The 23,809-nt window shown below is 35.9% G+C and overlaps 2 protein-coding genes and 1 pseudogene across 2 annotated transcripts; 1 reads left to right on the plus strand and 2 right to left on the minus strand.

The window, feature by feature from the left end:
- Nucleotides 1–4,884: 4,884 nt before the first annotated feature.
- LOC139881319 (putative pumilio homolog 21) lies at nt 4,885–5,497 on the plus strand. Its single transcript, XM_071865815.1, has 2 exons — nt 4,885–5,009; nt 5,110–5,497. The coding sequence occupies exons 1-2, from the start codon at nt 4,885–4,887 to the stop codon at nt 5,495–5,497; spliced, it is 513 nt and encodes a 170-aa protein (XP_071721916.1).
- Nucleotides 5,498–5,801: 304 nt separating this feature from the next.
- LOC139881320 (uncharacterized) lies at nt 5,802–8,490 on the minus strand (annotated as a pseudogene).
- A 572-nt stretch (nt 8,491–9,062) lies between these two features.
- On the minus strand, nt 9,063–20,137 carry LOC139881321 (uncharacterized). The gene is made up of 15 exons (XM_071865816.1): nt 20,060–20,137; nt 19,340–19,858; nt 19,160–19,223; nt 18,894–19,033; nt 16,455–16,766; nt 15,805–16,070; nt 12,352–12,445; nt 11,973–12,104; nt 11,597–11,728; nt 11,240–11,515; nt 10,537–11,151; nt 10,281–10,344; nt 10,061–10,200; nt 9,660–9,971; nt 9,063–9,347 (listed from the first exon to the last, which is right to left on the minus strand). Exons 1-15 carry the CDS (start codon nt 20,135–20,137, stop codon nt 9,063–9,065), a joined length of 3,429 nt encoding a protein of 1,142 aa, XP_071721917.1.
- Nucleotides 20,138–23,809: the final 3,672 nt, after the last annotated feature.

The raw sequence follows: 23,809 nt of genomic DNA on the forward strand, positions 1-23,809 counted from the left end.
TGGCTCTGATACCATCTTGAATGACCACGGGCTTATATGCGCTTCGCTAATCGTCAATCCACGCGCAAGCTTGTGCCGTGGACCTTCAACAATGGAGAACTCAACTCCTCAAGCTAATAATCATAAAACCCAGCTTCCTCATTCCTTAGAAAATCTGGGTCTTTCTTTTGGCAGTCTGCAACTGAATCCTGATGGCGTAGTCAAGAAAATCAATGGCGATTTTCCAATTTCAAAAGACGATTCAACTCCTTCTCGTTCCTTCATAAATCCTGGGTTCTGTTTTGGGAGTCTGCAATTTGCCGATGACAAGAACAGCGCTACTCCTTCTTCAGCTTCTCATTCCTTCCAATATATTGGATTTTCTTCTCGGAATCTGCAATTGACCCGCGACGACTCCAAAAATAATGCGACTTCTTCAGTTTCTAACTTGAGAAGATAAATGTCTTGTTTCATGAGCAAATATTTAGAGACATTTATCTTCCTTCCTCTTTGGTATCATCGTAGACCTTCCCGATGACCGCCGTAAATCTTTCCATGGGTGACTACATAGCTTTTATCTCGATGATTGAACAAGGATCGCTACGCTTACAAAATATCTTGTCTTTGCGAAATCCTAGTTATACACGGGGCATATTCGAAGGGCTCATTGGGGTAATTTTTAATGTCATGGCAGACAAGTACGGACATTATGTCTTTGAGAAGCTGGTTCATTACGCCGACGACGTCCTATTAAGGTTTATCATGATCAATATCATATATAATCAGCAAGATTTTATCGAAACATCTAAGAGTATTTACGGCTCAAGTTCTGTCAAGAAATTAATCAAAGCGGCGTCTCAATCGAAAATCCTAACGTCTTCATTGATCGTGACGCTATCTTCTCAGTTTCCCTCACTGATGAAAAATCGTATCGGATCATATGCAGTGTTGAATTGTTTGGATTACTTGGGCGATAGATCGAACGATTTATTATACAAGCAATCAAGAACTTTTTCAATGTCGCCATTCATGAAGTCGGGTGTATTTCATTGAATAGGTTTATTAACAACAACAGAGGTCCACGAAGGGATTAGCTTCTTCAATTGATTGCCAGCCATTCTGTCTTTCTTGCTCAAGATCTTTACGGACATTACATTCTGCAGAATGTAATCCACCTTCATAGCCCTATCTATGCTGAACTGATATTTTCTAGGCTAAAGGGTCATTATGCACGCCTCTCACTGCAGAAAGTCAGAAGCCATGTGGTCGAAAAGTGCATCAATTCTCATGGAAGAGACTATGTTTTGGAAGAATTTATGGAGCAACATTCTTGGTCGGGTTGCCAAAGATCAACATGGAAATTATGTATTGCAGACTGCATTGAAGGTTGCAAAGGAAGCTGGCAGTCCCTATTATGGAGAGATTTTGAAGAAATTGGCAGAGAATCCAGCTTCTCACAACGCTGGATTTGGAAAATACATCTATAATTAGATCTCGGCTGAATCTTATTTGAAAAATTAAGTATCTTTAGCATCATTGTTATCTGTATTGATCCAGTCTTAATTGTGTTTTAGCGGAGCTATTGATGTAATTGTATTAACTTTCAGATGTTGAAATAAGAATTTGTTTTTCTTTCCAAATTTCGGTTACTGTTTGCATTTCCATAGGGTTATACCACCAAAGAAAAAATTATCATATATGAAATCGACATTTTTTTTTCTACATAATAGTACTAATGAAAACATTGTCTTTTTGTGATTCTTAAGAAGAAACTTATTCTGTGATCCTTAGTAGTACGCTAAATCTATCGGCAAACTGTTTCACTAGCGACAGGAACTTTGTCAAATCCTTCAAACTGTCTGAATTTTCATGGAACGATGCAGCCACCACCAAACAACTGTTGCAAGTAAATGATTCCAGCAAAGAGCATACACATAATCAGGATAATGATATCCCAAAAAGTAGAGTAAAAATTTGCACCAGGTTTTGCATAAAAGTATGATCCATCACTGTCAGGATTGTAGCTACTAGACCTGTAAATATCATAAACGTGTGGCAGCATCCTGATAAGTGTGTAGCCAATGTAGAACCAACGAGAAAGTGAATTCTGTTTCCAGTTCCTGAAGATGTTCAGTATAATTTGAGGAAGAAGAAAACAGTCTAATACCAAACCGCCTTAAGATTTCAAGTCTATCCAGAGAGATTGCTGATGGTAAGCCATAATCGGAGATGAAAACATCAGCAAATCATTTCTGCTTTTCCGGCAGTTCACAAGCCAGGCCATCAAGGAGCCGATAACATAAAATGGTAATGAAGCGATGAGAGTTAACTTCTCGTAGAACAATGAGTCATCGGAATCCGATCCTTCAACACCAGTCCTAGACGACCAAGTCAACTGCAAAAGATGAGCCTGCAATAAGAAAGCTACCATTGTGATTGCTCTGAGAACTACCTCGTTTACTTCAAGCCATCCCCCGGTGAGAAGCACATCGTTGTTTCGACGATTTGGCAAGAACATCGCTTCGAGGTTTAGAGTCAGAGGTATCATATGGGCTAATGTAAGAATGACAAGCATAACAAGAGAAATCCCAGAAACTGCTTCTGAATGTTTCTTAACATGGAAAAGTTGCAACACAACAAAAACACAGGCCATTGTGTTTGATATCAGAACCATTACAATCTCCAAGTCCATTCTTTGAACTGATCGCGTGGCTTTGATCGTGTCGCAAACTGCTGAACGCACTACCAAGCTTCCGAAGTAAAGACGGTCAGATTTCTTCCTCGTACTTTCAATAGTTCCATGAATGTAACCTCGATTGGACTGCAATGAAGGGAACTGAAACTTTACAAGGATTTCACAGTCCATAGAACCATTGAAGTCATATTTTCTGCATCCTACCATGCAAAGGCTTCCTGATTTCGGGTCATAGATCCCTTCAGTCGATATCCTTACTTTTCCATTGGACTTTGATGATGTATTAAGTAGAGAAAACAAACCATCAGATTGTCTATTATCAGGCTTAACGAAATTTAGAGATGTGATACTAATCTGGTAGCTCATATTCAGAGGGCTGCTGTTATTATTCCAGTTTTCTAGAATCTCTGCATTCCTATTGCTGCTTGGACTTACCGACTCTGAGACAGCTATTTTAGGCATTCGCTGATACATTTGATTACCAACCATTAAGGGATTGGCATAACCCCAAGACGAAGATCTCTTAGAACTACTCTCTACCCACATGTCGAAACTCATATCAGAAGAATCCCCCTTAGGATATCTATTTTTCACATCAGGATTCTTTTTCGTGCACAGATTCTTGACTTTGTCAATTACAGAGTACTCATACTTAACATCTCGAGCAGCAAACAGGCGCTCATAATTTGCCCAGAAACTCTACTAGAATCTCTGATTGACCAAATTGCGGGGAATTTCAGACTCAGCCTTGTGGAGCACTCTCCAACATGAGTATTAGCTAAGGATCCTGTATTTCCCAACAACTTGCAAGCAAAGACTCAGAGCTGATTGTTCTTCTCATCCCAAAATCCTTCCGCAATCAAAGTGGTGTTGAAATTTAAATGCCAGTCGAGCCCATTATACCAGCTACTGTTATGGAACTCTATTGTTACTCGAAATTTCTTCTCATTTTCTAAACAATCTAGATTTCTCCAGAGCATATCGACAGGAACATATCGATCGGCACCATCAAAAGGACCACAGTTTTTCATCGAATTGCAGTCATTCGCATACTTCAAGTTGAAATTCACTCGTCCAAATGCTAGTGATGAACAGAAACTTCTTCTAGTTGGTGAAATAATTGATAAACCTTTAGCATCACCAATATTTGAACAGCCTCCAGGAGCTAGCAGCGTGTATTCATAATTCTTAAAAGGAAAGATTATAACAGAAATAGGTCGACTCAGATCATTATTCAAGCTATCTAATGTACCGGTAATCAAACTAGAAGCATTTGTAGAATTACTAATACCATAGAGCTTGAGAACAACATCAAGTTGGTGAGTCCTACCTGAGGATGATCCAATCATACATAGCTCCCGAGAAGATTCTGACCAGGCCCCATTCAGCCTGAAATATACTGTACCTGAATGATAGGAGACATTTGCAGCACGGTCGTATTGTCTCATCAAATTCGTTGTGACCACGAAAATTCCATCATGTTCGGTTTTGTAGACACTCCATCTACCTAAGTGGAACCATTTTGAGCTTGATGACGAGTTTCTGTCAAAAAAAATGTTTCCCCCAGCATAATAGCCTTTCTGGTACCGAGGAAATGGGAAATTGGGAAGGTCAACGCTATACAGGGTCGATCTAGGAAATGCTAAGCCACAATGATCAGAGTAAGAGACCTGATTTGCAGAGTTTAAAGGTAAGAGAAACAGAGAGGCAACAAGAACATGGATCCATGCCATTGTTGCAGAATAAAGTTCATGCTCTTTGATGATGAATTAGGTTTTCATCAAACTAGATATTAGGACAGCTTTGTAACTTTGTTTGACTTTCATGTCGTCATTAATCATTCATTGGTTACCAGTCTTTGTCAGAATACATAGAAAAATTAATATTAACAGGATTGGAGTTAGACAAAGTATATAAGCCAAAAAAGAGACTGGAGAATGTCTTGAAAAAAATAATGATAAAGTCGACGTCAAATAAAGACTTGGAAATTTTCGCCACCATAAATTAATGAAGGTAGACTTGGAATATTAACTGAACCAATACCAAATCAATCGTCAGAGGAAAAAGGCAGCCTCTCTTAGTTATAGTTTTATAAATTACTAGAAATTTTCTTTCACTTTTAGAACATGTTCCCAAAATAAAGGAAAAAGGCAGCCTCTATTTAGTTATCGATCCTGACGTTGTCATCTCAGTTTTACAAATTGATGACCATGACAAATCGTATCGGATCATATGCAGTGTTGAGTTGTTTGGATCACTTCGGCGATGAAAAGAATGACTTATTATATAGAGAAGCAATCAAGAACCTTTTTCATGTCGCCATTAATGAAGTCGGGTGTATTTGATTGAAGAGGTTTATTAACAAAGTCAAAAAGGTCCACGAAGGGATGAGCTTCTTCAATTGATTGCCAACCATTCTTTCTTTCTTGCTAAAGAGCCTTACAGAAATTACGTTCTGCAGAAAATGTGATTGACCTTCATAGCCTTATGTATGGCGAACTGATATTTTCTCGGCTAAAGGGTCATTATGCACGCCTCTCATTGCAGAATGTCGGATGCCACGTGGTTGAAAAGTGCGTAAATTCTCATGGAAGAGATTATGTTTTTGAAGAACTTATGGAGAGCAACATTCTTAGTCGGGTTGCCAAAGATCAACATGGAAATTATGTATTGCAGACTGCATTCAAGGTTGCAAAGGAAGCTGGCAGCCCCTATTATGAAGAGATTTTGAAGAAATTGGCAGAGAATCCTGCTTCCCTCAATGCTAGATTTGGAAAATACATCTATAATTTGATCTCAGCTGAATCTTTTTTGAAAAATTAAGTATCTTTTGCTTCATTGTTATCTGTAATTAGTTTTAATTGTTTTAGCAGAGCTACTGATATAATTGTATTAGCTTTCAGATGTTGAAATAAAAATTTGTTTTTCTTTCTAAATTTCTGTTTCTGATTGCAATTCTAACAAAATACAATGGGGTTATACCAGCAAAGAAGAAATTGTGATATATGAAATTGACAATGTGTTTTGATTCTTCTACATAAGTAACATAGTACTAACGAAAAATATTGGCTTTTGTGATTCTTAAGAAGAAATTTATTCTATGATCCTTGGTAGTATGCTAAATCTATTAGTCATCTGCTTCATTAGTGACAGGAACTTTGTCATATTCTTCAAACTGTCTGAATTTTCTTGGAACAATGCAGCAACCACCAAACAACTGTTGCAAGTAAACGATTGCAGCAAAAAGCATACACATAATAGGGATAATGATATCCCAAGCAGTAGAATAAAAGTCTGCACCAGGTTTTGCGTAATAATATGATCCATCACTGTCAGGATTGTAGCTACTAGACCTGTAAAGATCATAAACGTGTGGCAGCACCCTGATAAGTGTGTAGCCAATGTAGAACCAACGAGAAAGTGAATCCTGTTTCGAATTCCTGAAGATGTTCAGTAGAATTTGAGGAAGAAGAAAACAATCTAATACCAAACCGCCGTAAGATTTCAAGTCTATCCAGAGAGATTGCTGATGGTAAGCCATAATCGGAGATGAAAACATCAGCAAATCATTTCTGCTTTTCCGGCAGTTAACAAGCCAGGCCATCAAGGCGCCGATAGCATAAAATGGTAATAAAGCGATGAGAGTTAACTTCTCGTAAAACAATGAGTCATTGGAATCCGATCCTTCAACACCAGTCCTAGATGACCAAAACTGCAAAAGGCGAGCCTGCAATAAGAAAGGTACCATTGTGATTGCTCTGAGAATTACCTCATTTACTTCAAGCCATCCCCCGGTGTGAAGCACGTCGTTGTTTTGACGATTTGGCAAGAACATCGCTTCGAGGTTTAGAGTCAGAGGTATCATATGTCCTAAAGTAAGAATCAGAAGCATAACGAGAGAAATTCCAGAAATTGCTTCTGAATGTTTTTTAACATGGAAAAGTTGCAACACAACAAAAATGCAGGCCATTGTGGTTTGATATCAGAACCATTACGATCTCCATGTCCATTCTTTGAACTGATCGCGTGGCTTCGATCAGGTCGTAAACTGCTGAATGCACTACCAAGCTTCTGAAGTAAAGACGGTCAGATTTCTTCCTCGTACTTTCAATAGTTCCATTAATGTAACCTCGATTTGAGTGCAATGAAGGAAACTGAAACTTTACAATGATTTCACAGTCCATAGAACCATTGAAGTCATATTTTCTGCATCCTACCATGCAAAGGCTTCCTGATTTCGGGTCATAGATCCCTTCAGCCGATATCCTTACTTTTCCATTGGACTTTGAAGATGTATTAAGTAGAGAAAACAAACCATCAGATTGTCTATTATCAGGCTTAACGAAATTTAGAGATGTGATACTAATCTGGTAGCTCATATTCAGAGGGCTGCTGTTATTATTCCAGTTTTCTAGAATCTCTGCATTCCTATTGCTTGGACTTACCGACTCTGAGACAGCTATTTTTGGCATTCGCTGATACATTCGATTACCAACAGTTAAGGGATTGGTATAACCCCAGGAAGAAGATCTCTTAGAACTACTCTCTACCCACATGTCGAAACTCATATCAGAAGAATCCCCATTAGGATATCTATTTTTCACATCAGGATTCTTTTTCGTGCACAGATTCTTGACTTTGTCAATCACAGAGTACTCATACTTAATATCTCGAGCAGCAAACAGGCGCTCATCAGAACTCTGAAACAGAATTTTTTCAAAGTAGCCTGTATCATTAGTCGCTTTATCACTCCAAATTTGCCCAGAAACTCTACTAGAATCTCTGATTGACCAAATTGCAGGGAATTTCAAACTTAGTCTTGTTGAGCACTCTCCAACATGAGTATTAGCTAAAGATCCTGTAATTCCCAACAACTTGCATGCAGAAACACAGAGCTGATTGTTCTTCTCATCCCAAATCCCTTCTCCAACCAAAGAAGTGTTGAAATTCAAACGTGGATAGAACCTGTTATTCCAGCTTCCGTTATGAAATCCTATTATTACACGTATTTTTCTGTCATTTTCTACACAATCTATTTTCTGCAGGAACATATCAGTAGGAACATAGCCAAGGATACCATCAAAAGGACTGCAATTTTTTGTCGAAATGCAGTCACTTGCATACTTCAAGTTGAAATTCACTTTCCTAAAGGATAGTGATGAACAAAAATTTCTTCTAGTTGGTGAAACAATTGATAAACCTTTAGCATCACCAGAATTTGAGCTGGAACAGCCACCAGGAGCTAGCAGCGTGTATTCATAATTCTTTAACGGAAATATTATAACAGAAATCGGTCGACTCTGATCATTATTCAAGCCCTCTAAAGTACCCGTAATCAAACTAGTAGCATTTGTCGAATTACTAATACCATAGAGCTTAAGAACAACACCAAATTGGCGAGTCCTACCTGAGAATGATCCAATCATACATAGCTCCCAAGAAGATTCTGACCAGACCCCATTCATCCAGAAATTTACTGGACCTGAATGATAGGAGACATTTGCAGCACGGTCGTATCGGTTGATTGGTTGGAACATCAGATTCAATCGAACCATGAAAATTCCATCCTGTTTGGTTTTGTAGACTCTCCATCCATGTAAGTAGAACGAGTCTGAGCTTGATGACGAGTTTCCGTAAAAAAAAATGGTTTCCCCAGCATAATAGCCTGTCTGGTACCGAGGAAATGGGAAATTGGGAAGGTCAACGCTATACAAGGTAGGAAATGGTAAGGCACAATGATCAGAGTAAGAGACCTGATTTGCAGAGTTTAAAGGTAAGAGAAACAGAGAGGCAACAAGAACATGGATCCATGCCATTGTTGCAGAATAAAGTTTATGCTCTTTGATGATGAATTATGATTTCATCAAACAAATACCAAATCAAACGTCGAAGTAAAAAGGCAGCCTTTTTAGTTATAGTCTTCTTCCATCCGTCGCTAAATACATGCATGCCTCTATTCGAAGAGAGCATGTATTTAGAGACGGAGGTAGTATAAATTACTAGAAAATTTCTTTCACTTTTAGAACATGTTCCCAAAATAAATTTTGCAACAGTTTTAATCACAATTAAACAATATTAATATATATACATATATATATATATATATGAGATTGTTAAGAGTAAGCAATAAGCATGGTATAACACAATCCTAAGAAAACAACCTGAAACTTTCAGCAAAATTCCATATAACTATTTTCTAGATAAACCAGGAAGAGACAAGTTAAACTAAAGCAGAAAACTATTAACTGTATAGTCCAACTTTTCCAAAAGGAAAAGATACTTCCTGCCAAAATGAAAAACTGTAATTTAAGACTTAAGACCACCCATTGCCATAATATTTAGAAATGGGAGGCTTAGGAATAGAAGTCGGCCAAGGCTTTAAAGGGCTTTAAAGGAGTGGCAATGTGGCATCCTTAAAAGTCTTGACCGAGGATTTTCTCCCTGGAATAAGAAACTTGTCGCAGTCTTTTGCTCCGATTCCCGAAAATGCTTTTACAAGCTGGTTAACCATGCCTTCCAAGGAATTCCTGAAGGGACTGTCAGCTGCAGCAACATCCTGAACTCCTCTCTTGACAACACAGCCCACAGGAGCACCTCCAATGTACGCTTTACAAGCCTCCAAAATAACATGAGCACGATCACAGAAATGGCCCACGACCAAGTCTTCAAAATGCTGCCATCCAACAGAAACATAAAACAAAATCAATTTAGCTTCCAAAGGAGACGGTTTTAATCACTCGGGACATATACTGAGACAGGCGACATATTTACTTAAAGTTAGATCCTTCTGTTACAGAATAGATGAAAAATTGGATAGAGAAATCCATGTTCAGTAAATCTAAGTCGAAGCACTATATCTTTGAAATATTTCTTTCCTTTTTCTAAGCCTTTCCCTAGTTGTTTAGAATTATGATGGCACGTCATTACGTAAATATGTAGTTTTCATGAACTTGAAATTTGGAAAAATGAAAAATGTAAGACTAACCTTTGGAGGTCTGTTCATTGTGTACAACATTGTCCTCAGAGACAAGATAAATGCATTCTTAGTGTATTCGTGTGACTGCGATTTTCCATGTGCTGTATTCCACATACCCGCATAGCCAGGCTCATTAAAGTATGGATCTTTATTCAAGACTAATCCTTGGATAGAGACCAAAACTTGCAGAATAGTCGACTTGCCAGGGATCCACCTCTCGTTTGTTCCACCACTCCAGGTGTTGAGAAGACTTAGGCAGACTTTCCCTTTGTTATACAAATTTGGATTGATACGAAGACCCCCAGAATGATAGTAGACATTCTAGGCACAAGAAAATTTCCAAATCGTAATTCCATAATATTCAACAGATCATATGATTGAAAATGCACTTACAGAAACAAGAGACATACCGGTGGTACATTAGGATAGTCATTGGGGAAAAAGACATCAAAGAAGAAGAGACCATCATGGTATGGTGTACCCTCAGCTCCTATGATTGCAGCCCTTAAAATATCCATCCTGGACTCGTAAACCCTAACAAATATTGTATCTGCCCATAAATTTTGAAAAGAGTCTCTAAATAAAGTTTTCTCCTCAAAAGAATAATAGCAGAAATCATATATAAATTACCTGGCAAATCCTTCTCCAGGATTCTCCACTCATCCTGAATAGCTTTCGCCCATTTCTTTGGTTGCTGTCACGTTTACCCGTTTTAAAACTAGTTAGGCAAAAAGTGAAAAAAGAAGAAGAAAAGAGTATGTAAATGTAACGTGAAGTTGACTTCTAAATCAGATGAAAATAAATAAATTAGCTGCATTTTCATTTTCAAATTATTGAACCATATCAAGCCATGAAATGCATCAACATACTAATGTAAGTTAGTTACCTGCTTGGTTGAAGAAGCTTTAGCGTAGCTTGAGTAGTGATGATCAGAATGGTCTTCAACAGTATCGAACTGTTTGAACTTTCTCTTAATATCATCTTCCTTAATACTATCTTGATTAGTATTATTATCCTCAGCCGAAACCATAATCTCGTCTTGAGAAGAGTTATATGCATTATCAGAACCCATGGGAATATACTCATGGCCCCAGTTAGATTTTACAGCTCTATGAGAAGCCAAAATTTGATCCGATACGTTTTTGGATCTATAATCACTAGCAGAACCACCCAAATCAACCACTTTCTTTTTACTTCGGAATGATCGAGAAGATTCTGACGACTGATGGGAAGATAAATGATTCAGAGAACTATTCCCAACTACTGATGCAAGTTGTTTCTTACTATTTCGATTTCGGTTTCCCCCTATATCTGGAAAACATGGAACATCTGCCTCTACTCCAGCGGGAACATTCATACTTTCAAGAATGGCTTGCATTATTGCCATTTGCTCCATATCCATATCTGTATGGGACTTATCTGGGACAGAACTCTTAAAAGGGTTGAAGTGGTTCATTTCAATATCTGTCTGATGATCAGCCAAATGTTTGGGAAAAGATTCCTGCCAAAAAACATAACTGGAGTTAAAAAAGAAGTGAACTTTGAATGAAAAAAGTTTCAGAGGCGGGAAAGAAAGTCATGTACTTAACTGTCTCCACTCTACTTTGAGAAATATCTTGATACCATGGAATATTTGCCTCTACTCCAGCCGGAACATTCATACTTTCAAGACATGCTTGCAGCATGGCATGATCATCCATATCAATATCCATGGAATCCTCAACCCACTTGTCAGAATATACATTCCCATTTCCTGAACTAGAATTCTTATAAAACAGATTATCAGGGAAGGAAGAAGCGAGTCCTCTCATTTTCATGTCTGCATGATGAGGCAATTGATTGGGAAAAGATCCCTGCACATTTTCCTGAATGTAAAAAAAAAAATTAAGCTTGCAAAAGTCCAAATGCACCACAGTAAATCGATAATGTCCATGTCAAAATCATACCTTGGGTGGTTGATAACAACCAAAACCATCAGAGTGAAGCATGGTTCCCTTTCCTATATTCTTTCTGTTGAATTTCTCTCCAACATCGTTCGAACCTTTATAGTCGTCAAGATCAATTATTTCAGGAATAAGCTGCAAAATGAATCATTTCATCAATTATTTCAGGAATAAGCTGCAAAATAAATCATTTCAAACAGTCACAAATGTGGGTATATCCATCAAATAAAAACCACAAAGCATAAATCAACAATACTGTTCTCCTTGAAACAAACTGATGTTACAGACAAAATCAACATTATATAAAACTAGTTACTTTGACAAACAAATAAGCTTCCAAAAGTCCGATAAATCTATGATTCCCTTGTCAAAAACATACCTTGGGTGGTTGATTATAACCAAAACCATCAGAGTGAAGCACAATTCCCTTTCCTTTATCCTTCTTGTTGATTTTCTTAGCAACATCATTCGACCCTTTATAGTCGTCAAGATCAATTATTTCATGAGTAAGCTGTAAAAATAAATCATTTCAACAGTCACAAACGAATGTGGGTCTCACGAGTAATTATAAAGTAACCACAAACCAAAGCTATTGCTTTTAAATAAACTGCAACAAACAATCAACAATACTGTTAAACACTTAAACTCATATTACAGACTTAAAGCCTTCACTTTGTTAAAAAACCAAAAATCACAATCAACATCATAAAAAAGTAGTAGTAGCTTTCACAAATATAAATATACAAATATAAACATACCTCTGTTTGTTTGTTTGCGTTTTCGGAAGACGGAATTTCCTTGTCGTGGAAATACCCACGTTTCATGTTTGGATTGAAAGAAAATGAGAGAAAGCTTTTGAATTTATTAAGCGAAAAAATCATAAAAACCCGAAAAAGACTGAGACTTTTGGAATAGTTCGATCGAGACTCCTAGTAGTATACGTTCCAGCCTTGTTTGAGAAGGAGAAGAAGAAAAGACACACCAGTCGGAGACGAAAGCTTATACACTTCTATAGTAGTATACTAGTCTAGTAGTACTTACTTTTACTAGTATGTTATTTTTGGTCAATTACGATTATACCACTCAAGAAGTTGTAACGACCGTGGGATATAATCCTCTGCATCATCTTCTACGGATGCTCTTCTGGTTTAGTCCAAAATGCAAGTTAAATAGACGACTCTACAAGTACTTGATCATATTAAAAGGAATACGGGGGGAATGTATATTTTCGTATCTCACGTTTTACCGGTAATATTTTTTCAGTATTTCACGTATTTTCGTTAGTCTAAGAAAATTTCACGTTTTAAAATTTAGTCAAAAGGAATCTTCCGCAGTTAAATTCGCCTACGTGGTATTTATGTGACGCTCTATGGCGCCTACTCATGCCTAATCAGCTAACGGACTAATATAATTGTGACACGTATCATTGACACGTCACACTTTTTTGTCACGACACCAATTTTTGTCAAGAAAATGTAGATTTTTTGATGACGTATCAAAGTTTTTGATGAGTCAGATGACAAGTGTCACAAATATATTGATTCATTAATTGACTAGGCGTCATTAGGCGTCATATATACAAAGTTAATGACGGAAGGTTATTTTTGACTAATTTTTGAAAACGTAAATTTTTATTAGACTCACGAAAATATGTAAGATACTGAAAAAATATTACAGGTAAAACGTTACCTGGAAATTATATACTTTCTCTAAAAATATATATATCATCGGATCTGTCATTTGTGTAAAAAGAAAGAAAAAAAAGTTAGATCTTATTAAAAAAAATAATAACTCGATAACTTTTTCCATACTTATTTTTCGAATCATTTAATATGTGTTAATGAAATCATTGATCGAAAATAACCAACACAACATGTAATACTCGTGTGACATCCTAGTTAGACAAAAATATGAATGGATACGATAGCAATTAGATAAAATACATAGTATATTTTTCACGAAACAGGTTAAAGAGGTTTAATTCCATAAACCTTGTTAAAAGAAACTAAGCCATACAAATATAAACAATCCTTTTTTTCTTTTGCCAAAGTTGAATTTATATTGTTTCCCTTTAGCAGTATCTGTTTACATTCTATTAACATAAAATTTTTATTAATTAATTTTTATTAATTTGTTTACACTCAAATGAATTTTTATTAATTAAGTAATCCATCATCAAAATTAACATAAAAAAATCCATAATCAATTAGCTATTTATCAATTTACATTCTATTTTAACTAACCTCTACTGGCATGACATATTGTATACTACAATTTGTTTCCCTTCAGCAGTATCTTCGTGAACTCTACCGACACTATAAATTCAACTTTGTCAGAAGATACACTGATACAAAACAAAAATTCAACTAGAACTAGCAAAAAGAAAAAAAATCTGTCTCCAAATTGTCAAAAGCTAGGGAGACAAGAGTTAGAACCTCTCCTACTAGACTTATTAATTAAACCCCAATGATTCAATAGATAGAATCTAGTGTAAATACGGAACTAGTGTAGTGGTTAACAAAAATCGAAACTCAGAACACATTACATGATAAAAAAAGAAAAATACAGGTTAGGAAGTGAAATTCCTAAACTAATCTAAAGACCCCTCTGCTCAGCATCCACACGAAAGCTTCAGCCACTGCTGACTCCAATTTCCGACCGTAGGCTGCGTTACCTCCTCCGGAACCACTAGCCACCACCCCCACCGGAGCACTCTGCCATTTGAAAATCGAAGAACCCAATGTAAACTTGTTTTGCTAATCATACAAATAATATAGGAATTATAATACATTAATTACTAGGAAATATGAAAATTATAATTAAAATTGAGAAAAGAAATCAGATTTTAAGCATAATTAAAGTGCATAAATTGAGTAGAAATTTCGATCAACTTCTGATCTCCATCCAAAGCCCGAGGTGAGGGAGTAGTTAAGGTAATGTTTTAGAGAAAATACGAAGGACACTAAACTAATTTATCGACAGAATAACCCATTACCAATAAAGGATCGATAAAATAGATAAAGTATAATGGCCATAGACAATTATTTTTTTAAGTCAATGGCTATAGACAATTCACAATATTGGGAGGAAACAAAAAATATATATAAAGTGTCGTGGCTTCCAAAAATAATAAGAAAATCTAATCAAATTATTTTCTCTGTGATTGGTTGGATTGATTGAAAAATCCGTTTTTAGTATTGAAACGGAATAAAGATGATTTTGATTTTATAAATAATATGCGATCCGGCAAACAAAATAAAAATGCATGTGGTACATTGCATGATAATATTTTTGCGGATGTTAATATGGGTAGTAACTAGTATATATATATGGAAAAATACTCACCTACAATTAACAGCCTACTAAATCATCTCGGGATTATAAATCTCACAAATGTGGAATCCAATTTTTTTTCATGTAAAGGTAGCTGGAAGTCAATTAGAAATCCCCAGTAAGAATAAGTCTATGTACCAGAATCAGACTCAGGGTATCTATTCAAAGGACGTCTCCTAGACGGATTAGTTTGTATATTTAAAACTTATTATATGACCATCTGGGAGGCTTGCGTGCCGATTTACTTTTAAGACTTTAGCATGTCTAGTTTTTGAATTACTACTATTATTTAGTTCATATAAAACATAAGCACACTGCACTTAAGTGAGTAATATTATATCTCGATGATTTAAATAAAGACTAATATTTATTGAAGATAACAAAAAGAAAATCGGACGCTCCTCGAGTGATCTCCCGTCGTTAGAGGTAGTGGATGGAAGTTGCGAGAGGGACGTCACGGGTCATTAAGGATGTTTCAAAGGAAAAGACGTCATTATATATATATATGGGGATTACTAATTAAGTGAAAACTTGCACTCTATGGAATTAATTGGAGATATTCTTATATAAGAAAATAAACTGAGAAAATCAGCAAATTCCATTCAACTGCTACTTAACTTCATGAATCTTACTTAGGTAAACCTCAAGATCATGAAATAACAAGTTCATAAAACTCTTAAATGGATAAATGTCAAATTATCGCACTTTTCTCGGAAAACAAAAAAAACAAACTGTAAAATCTTAAACTCAATTCATGCCAAGCATGACATACTTTCCATTAATTAGCAATAATTAAATACCCTAGGAAATTTTGAAACCTTTAGGATTTGAAGTCGTCCAATATTTCTAGGAATATTGGCATGCATATGCACCCTTACTCTCGACCATGGATTATCTCAGGAATGAGAAATCCATCACAATCTTTAGCTCCTATGGTTGAAAAGGCTTTGACCAGATGCTTAATCATTTCCTTCAAGGAATTCCTGAATTTACCGCCATCATCGGTCTTGTCGGTTGCATCAACATCTTCAACTCCTCCCTCGAAAGCACAACCCACGCGTGCACCTCCAATATACTCTTCACAGGCCACCAATATTCCTAGAGCCCGATCAAAGAAGTGGCCTACAACAAAGTCTTCGAAATGCTGCAAATTCAACAAGAAACAAAATTGATTAATCATTCGATACATTCATTAATATTGAGACAGATTACAGAAAATATAGCGCTTTCAAAACTTTCTAATTAATTTCTTATTATATATAGCAAGAAAATTACATGAGAAAGATCATTTTTTAACTAATACATGTAATATGCATAGGTTGATATATCCAAGGAAAATCCATGAAGATTCAGATGATCTACCCGTGTTCAATAAAACTAAGTACTCCGAGGAAGTAGATCTTAGTTACGAACATATATTCATTTTCTCCATTACCTATTCTAGAATATGATGGCAAGTCATAACATAAATACGTACTAGTTTGCAGAATTACATGTTCTTGAATTTGAAAAAAAAAAAAAAAGAAACCTTTGGAGGTCTCCTCATTGTGTACAACATTGTCTTAAGTGATTTGATAAATACAAGCTCATTGAATGCTCGTGACAGCGATTCTCCACGTCGTGAGCCCCTCATCATCTCAAAAGCAGGTTCATTAAAGTATGGATCTTTATTCAAGATAAGTGCTTGAATAGACACCAAAACTTGCAGCATAGTCGACTTTCCTGGGATCCATTTCTCATTACCATTTCCGTCCCATGTGTTGAGAAGGCTGAGGCAAACCATCCCAATGACGTACAGATTCGGATTGATCTGGAGACCTCCAGAGTGATAGTACACATTCTAGGCACAATAAAAATTTCCAAATATTGTTATATATTTCCTGATGTTTAACAGATATATATATACTAGGTTAAGGTCCGCGACGGAGTCGCGGGCTTATGATGCTAAAAGTCTAATTTATTATCGATGGTCTAATTTTTGGTAAAAAATCTTCGCGAACGTGTGTAATATGTGCGATTGGATTCGTCGAATATTATTACGGATTTACGTGAAAAATGATAGGTGCTTGAGCAATTTTGAATAAGAAATATAAATGTACACAATTTTATTGGAAGAGAATATAATATTTACGTGGGATGGAAAAATTTTCCTACAAATGTAGCTCTATATACACATGATGATATTCGTGACAAATGTCCGCGAGATGAACATCGCGTTGTCGTCGGATTTTTCAAATTTCGAACCGTTTGCCGTAGATCTAAGCGTAAAATAAACTTTGAGGATTATTCAGCACTTAAAAGGAGAAAGCTGTGGGACTGGAGGTGCCGCCGTCGGTGGTTGCCGGATTCCTTTTTTTTTTATATGGCCGGAGTTGTTTCGACGAGATGAACCTCATGTCGTTCTCGGATTTTTCAAATTTGAAACCGTTTGGCGTGAGTCTAAGCTTAAAGGTGTGGCCTAATTAGAAGACAAACTTTGAGGACCGTTCGGAACTTGAGAAGAAAGTTGTGGGAATGCTAGTGCCGTTGTCGGTGGTCCCGGGATTCCGGGTTTCATTATATGACCGGTGTCGTCTCGATGAGATGAACTTTAGGGCCGTTCGGAACTTTAGAAGAAAGTTGTGGGAAGATCTGGTTTTTATTCAAAATTCGCTCAGTTTTTAAAAAAATTCATAAAATATTCAACGGCACTCATTTGATTGTAAAAATGCGTATTTAAATTTTTGTATTAGATATCGATAGCGTAAATCGGCTCCAAATTGGCTTATAATGCTAAAAGGCCAATTTATTATCGATGGCCTAATTTTTGGTAAAAAACCGTCGCGAGCGTGTGTAATATGTTGTGATTGGATTTGTTGAATATTATTATGGGTTTACGAAAAAAAATGATAGGTGCTCGAGCAATTTTGAATAAGAAATATAAATATACACAATTTTATTGGAAGAGAATATAATATTTACGTGAGATCGAAAAAATTTCCTACAAATATAGCTCTATATATACATGATATTGAATAAGAAATATAAATGTACACAATTTTATTGGAAGAGAATATAATATTTACGTGTGATCGAAAAAATTTCCTACAAATGTAGCTCTATATACACATGATATTCGTGACAAATGTCCGCGAGATGAACATCGCGTTGTCGTCGGATTTTTCGAATATCGAACCGTTTGCCATAGATCTAAGCATAAAATAAATTTTGAGGATTGTTCGGCACTTAAGGAGAAAGTTACGGGAATGGAGGTGCCACCGTCGGTGGTTGCATGATTCCCTTTTTTTTTTATTTGGCCGGACTTGCTTCGACGGGATGAACGTCATGTCGTTGTCGGATTTTTCAAATTTCAAACCGTTTGGCTTAAATCTAAGCTTTTAAAGTTGTCGACTAATTAGAAGACAAACTTTAGGAGAACGTTGAGGGTTAAATCTGATTTTAATAAGAAATTCGCTCAATTTTTTCAAAAATTCATAAAATATTCATACGAAGTCGGAAAAATATGAAACGACTCTCATTTAAATGTAAAAATACGTGTCTACATTTTTGTATTAGATATCGATAGCGTAAATCAGCTCCAATTTGTAGATACGGGGTTTCAAAATTTCGAATTAATTTTGGAGGAGAGAGGGAGAGATTGCCATGTGGCAATCTCTGATTCGTTCGGACGAATGTAATGCTGAGGATGATAGAGGGCAAAAATATAATTCCGCATGCATTTTACGTTTTTGCCCCAAACCCATTTTCTCAGACACGTGAGACTGAGGATAAAAAAAGTAATTTCGCAAATTTTTTGGCTATTTTGGGCGAAAATGGTTTTCGGCCAAATTAGGCCGAATCCAACGGATGAAAGCGATGAATAGTAATTTTAATAGTGATATGAATGTGTTTAATTCCGGCCACCCTCTACTATATATGTTCTACTATAATATGATTCACAAACCAGTTTGAAAAACAGGAAATATACCGGTGGTACATTAGGATAGTCATTGGGGAAATAGATATCGAAAAAGAAAAGGCCGTCATGGTACGGTGTACCCCGAGCTCCTATGATCGCTGCCCTTAATAGATCCATTCTAGACTCATAAACCCTAACGAATATTGTATCTGTCCATATAATAATCAGATAGACCAAACAAAATCATTTTTAGTAAAATGATCCTATAAATAAAAATTTCCATACACCTTCAAAGAACATATAGCAAATTAAGATCATATATAAGATTACTTTACCAGGCAAATCCTTCTCCAGGATTCTCCACTCCTCCTGAACAGCTTTCACCCAAGGCTTTGGAGGCTGTCAGATGAAAGGTACATGAAAAAATTAGTTCCATGATCAAATTAGAGTACACAAAAAAAAAAAAAAAAAAAAAAAAAGACATGCAAAATACAATTGTATAGTTATAAGTTTACCTCCTTCATAGGAACTTGTTTAGAGAAGTGATGATCAGAATAGTCATCCGCGACATCATACTGTTTAAAAAGCTTGAACTTCCTTCGAATGTCTTCTTCCTTGATACTACTTGGAGTAAAATCTGGACGTGAAACGGTATTGTCTTCAGCTGGCGGAATATCCATTTTGCTATCAAGATCATCGCCGAATTGTGACAAATATATTTCTCCTATAGGCATGATATTACCCCCAAGTTCTTCCCACACTTCGTTATACATCTGCATATCCTCATCATTGAGGTCTTCCAACAATAGATCATTGTGCATGATATCCTCATCATCGAGTTCTTGCAACAATGTTCCATTGTACATGATAGCCTCAGCGGCATTGCTCGAGTTTGTATTTGATGAAGAGACTAAATTATTTGGGACGTCAGCTGGAGGATAATTCAGATCGATTTCCGGGATAGCCAGATCGTGCTTATCTATGCCCTTCCCTTCATTCTTATTCTCGTCTGTATCAGGTATCTCAGGAATTACCTGTAAAAACAATTTATGAGTATTTTAATAAAACCATTAATTAGTAACCACAAAATTAAGCAAAAGCTTCGAGATGTGTGCGCGATAACTAATTAAATAGAGGATTTTTAACTGTAATGAATCACTCACAGTCATCAGTCAACTGGAAAGAAAAAAAAATCACGAATAATAAAAAATCTTGATTAAATAAAATAAAAAAACCTCTTTTTGTTTCTTTGCTCTACTGGTTTGAGAGCTTGAGGGTGGAATTTCCATCTCCTCCATTTTCTCCCGCTTCATGTTTAATTTTTTAGCAAGAAACAATAGAAAGCTTCAATTTTTAATTTCAAAACAAAAAAAAAAGTAAGAAGAAGACAGAAACTTTTTTGAGTATTAAGAAGTCAGAGACTTTAAAGTCTCCAGTGAATATATACTCATCAACCAGCTCTGAAAACTAATTCGGAGAAAACAAGAAAAATGCACTTTCAATGAGAAGAAGGTGCTCCTTTTATACGAGTAATTCTTCGATGTAACTTCCTAAAACGACGTCATCACTTAAGTATGCATATCATCAATTTGACATATATACGTTTTCAAAAATTCATTTAAAGAAGAGATTTTGACCATGTACGCATGTCAATAGATGATTAGCATGGATAATGGAGGAAGTTCCTCCCCAAATTATTTTTTTCCTTTTGTGCTAGTAACCCAATCTGTTCAATGACCATATGCCACTGAAGGTTTTATACTTGGGTGGTGCCATGCACAATTATGAGAATTTTTTTGGTTAGTTCCTTTCTTACATTTTATTTTTTTTCCATTTGAGTATAGTTAATGTTCAGAGTATTGGGATATATGTTCTTTACATCTTTATTTTAAGAGAAAAAAAAATTCTAATTTCGACCATTCTTGATTAAGCTCCATAACTGCCACAAAGAAACATTGTATTTGTCATGTACGCTAGCTTAGAAATTGTCAGGTTTATACTAGGTTTTTTTTCCTTGCCGTGTGATAAAATGAGGGAAGAGATTGGAAATTTGGGCCAGTCAGGCAGGCTATAGCCTAAAACTGCCAAAATTGGCCTTATTTAAATTGGGCCTCGTTCCCAAAAATTCAAAAAGTGGGCTTTGATCAATGATAAAATTTTGTTAGGAAATGGGAGATAAGTAAAGAAAGGAGAGAAGTCCATCCAATAGAGATATATGGCCAGGTTTAATAAAAAAAAATTGATAATCGACATTCCTCATTCGATCTAAGATTGGCAATGGAATGAGCTAGGGCTAGGTGATATTACCCTTTCTCGGGGTACATTAAAAAATGCAGGAATTAAAACATGGAACTAATAGTTTGTTGTTACAGACAAGATTCCTATATGACAAAAAGCAAACATAGTTGCTCCGTAGAGCATTTATAACCAATAGAGAGTTGGATTCAATGACGACGTTTGAGACAGCATATGAAAGTGCGAGATGAATCCCTTGGAGGATACCACACCTTCATCATAAAAAATATCCATGAAGCCATCTTCAAAGAGGGATCGGCAGACGAGCACATGAGTTCCGAAAATATAAGAATAATGTTGATATAAAGGCTATACTTTATTTGCCAAACATGGGTTCGGTTGTTGGTGTATATAGTTGGACGGGATTTGTTCCCTTAACCATGAATTCACGGTTAAGATGATAAAAATTTTCTCTTTAATATTGTTGATATTTAAATTCGTATTTCGGATATTCAAAACAAAAATTCTTCATCGTCTTTAACGTTTCGCAAGTCTTCGATTGTTTTTGTTTAACACATTCTAGCGACCGCATCAAACTAAAGTTGGTCTCTTTCGAATTTGCCAAATGCCATAATAATGTATCAAAAGAAACACTGAGTTGACAACAAAAAGGAAGAATAAAGATGATGGGAAAAGCAGTTACGTAGCTTTTGAAGCTTAGCTAACATGTGGATGGACGATATTTAAGTGTAGAGATGCCCTTATACATACTCATCATTCATAATACGGCCACTAATACTGCATCCGTCTCAAAATATATGATATTTTGATTTTTGTGGCTAGTGTAATTATAAATAATATACGTGCGTGAGATTTTATGCTTGCTTGACATCAACAACAGGTTGAGTAACTATACACTTCAAAAATTATCAAAACAATACAAAAAGATGTAGCCATATTCCTTTCGTATCTATACTTATACTATTTGATAATTATGCCAACGTTTTTGAATTGTCAACATATGTCACTTCGTTTGTAGCGGGGGCTCTAGGTCTAACATCCAATGATAATATAACATGTCTTAAGTATCATCGATCCGATGACAATCTATTACTACTAAGAGTAGGATATCGTATCATATATGAAAGCGGGACGGATTTGAGGCACTTCCTAGCGAGTATCCTCTACTCGCATGTGGACACCCAACTTTCATAAAATTTATTCATGAGTGTTCATATATATTCAGTCTAATACAGTACAAAATATTTATGACAATTACACAAAGATCCTTATACTCTTAATCATATACGTCTGGACCTCCGTTCGCCTTCAGCACATGCATACGTGACAGCCACACGATACACTTAGTCAGCATATAAACTGACGTGTCCACACCATCAAAATAGCAAGCATTGAAGTACCTCATAGTTGGAAATTTTTCATATAGGTTCTCATACTTTTCTTCACATAAAATTCAATACGTTTATGAAAATATCATTAATCCCGAACTTTATGTGGGTAATTCACTTGTTATAGTTAGAAATGCAAACAACATAACACAAAAACCAGTCCTTATAATAATAGACCAAGACTACTGAATCTCATCCAGGATTATACATTTTCCTAATGGAAGAGAGTGTCCCGTTCTGCAAACTCTTCGTCTCAAATAATGTTATAGCCATGTATAAACCAATAAACAGTTTGCTAGACCTAGAAGCATTTTGTAGGAAGACAATATTATATGATTTTCTAAAGGACAATTTTGATCGAGAGAATCTCTTTCACTAATAGGGGAGAGAGAGAAATAAATATATCAAAGTCTTAAAAAATGTTATGAAAAAGAGAGGAAGTTATGGATCATAAATATTGAAGTAGACATGAGAGGATGATATATAAATAGATATGGTGCCAAAGCAAAATCTTTAAATTTCCTCCATAAGGCATTATTATCAAAAATAAAGATTCCTTTGGAGTCTTCCTCGGGAGGCGTATTAATTCATTAGACCCCACATAGTCCAATATCTATCTCATATCTCTTCGTTACAAGAACAACTTGCTCATATCTCCTTCCTTCTATAAATAGCAGAGCCATTGTGCATGGCTTGAAAACATACATTTACACACAAAGCAAACACAACCAACAAGTTTTCTTTTCCATTAACCAAACAATCAACCAATTCAACCATGTCGGACACTTGCGGAAACTGTGACTGTGGTGACAAGAGCCAGTGTGTGTAAGTTTCAGTAATCTTCCAAACTTTTCATTGTATTATAAATAACATAATGCATGCATATGATTAATTAGTGTATTAAGTAGAATATCATGGGTTGATCATATATGATTGCAGGAAGAAGGGAAGCAGCAACTCAGCTGGCTTTGTCGACACTCAGAAGAGGTATATATATATACTCAATATTTCGAGCTAGCACTAGTTTCATCTTACATTAATTATCTATATATTCTTATGAAGTACCTTGAAATGTTGGGAGGGAAATTAATCCAATACTAACTTTTCTCTTCTGTAACTATACATGATCACCAGTGTTGTGATGATGGAAGCTCCGGTCACTGAGAACGACCCAAAGTGCAGCTGCGGCGCCAACTGCACTTGCACTAACTGCACCTGCGGACATTAAACATATATGATGATATGGAAGCCCCTCAAATCTTGATGTTGTCTGAGAGGGGACTTATGTTTACTCTTAATATTATTACATGTTGTGATCAATAATCTGTGTCTTGTAAGCTC

This window comes from Rutidosis leptorrhynchoides, unplaced genomic scaffold, assembly GCF_046630445.1.
Source record: "Rutidosis leptorrhynchoides isolate AG116_Rl617_1_P2 unplaced genomic scaffold, CSIRO_AGI_Rlap_v1 contig141, whole genome shotgun sequence".
Lineage (NCBI taxonomy): Eukaryota > Viridiplantae > Streptophyta > Magnoliopsida > Asterales > Asteraceae > Rutidosis > Rutidosis leptorrhynchoides.

What these genes read in the sequence shown, in the direction of transcription:
- LOC139881321 (XM_071865816.1), bottom strand. Translation starts at nt 20,137, where the DNA reads ATGAAGCGGGAGAAAATGGAGGAGATGGAAATTCCACCCTCAAGCTCT. An exon ending in AACAAGTTCCTATGAAGGAG is followed by an intron (nt 19,224 to 19,339) that starts GTAAACTTATAA and finishes TTCATCTGACAG; the next exon opens with CCTCCAAAGCCTTGGGTGAA. An exon ending in CAATGAACAGACCTCCAAAG is followed by an intron (nt 9,348 to 9,659) that starts GTTAGTCTTACA and finishes GTTGGATGGCAG; the next exon opens with CATTTTGAAGACTTGGTCGT.
- LOC139881319 (XM_071865815.1), top strand. Translation starts at nt 4,885, where the DNA reads ATGACAAATCGTATCGGATCATATGCAGTGTTGAGTTGTTTGGATCAC. An exon ending in GTCGCCATTAATGAAGTCGG is followed by an intron (nt 5,010 to 5,109) that starts GTGTATTTGATT and finishes TTCTTGCTAAAG; the next exon opens with AGCCTTACAGAAATTACGTT.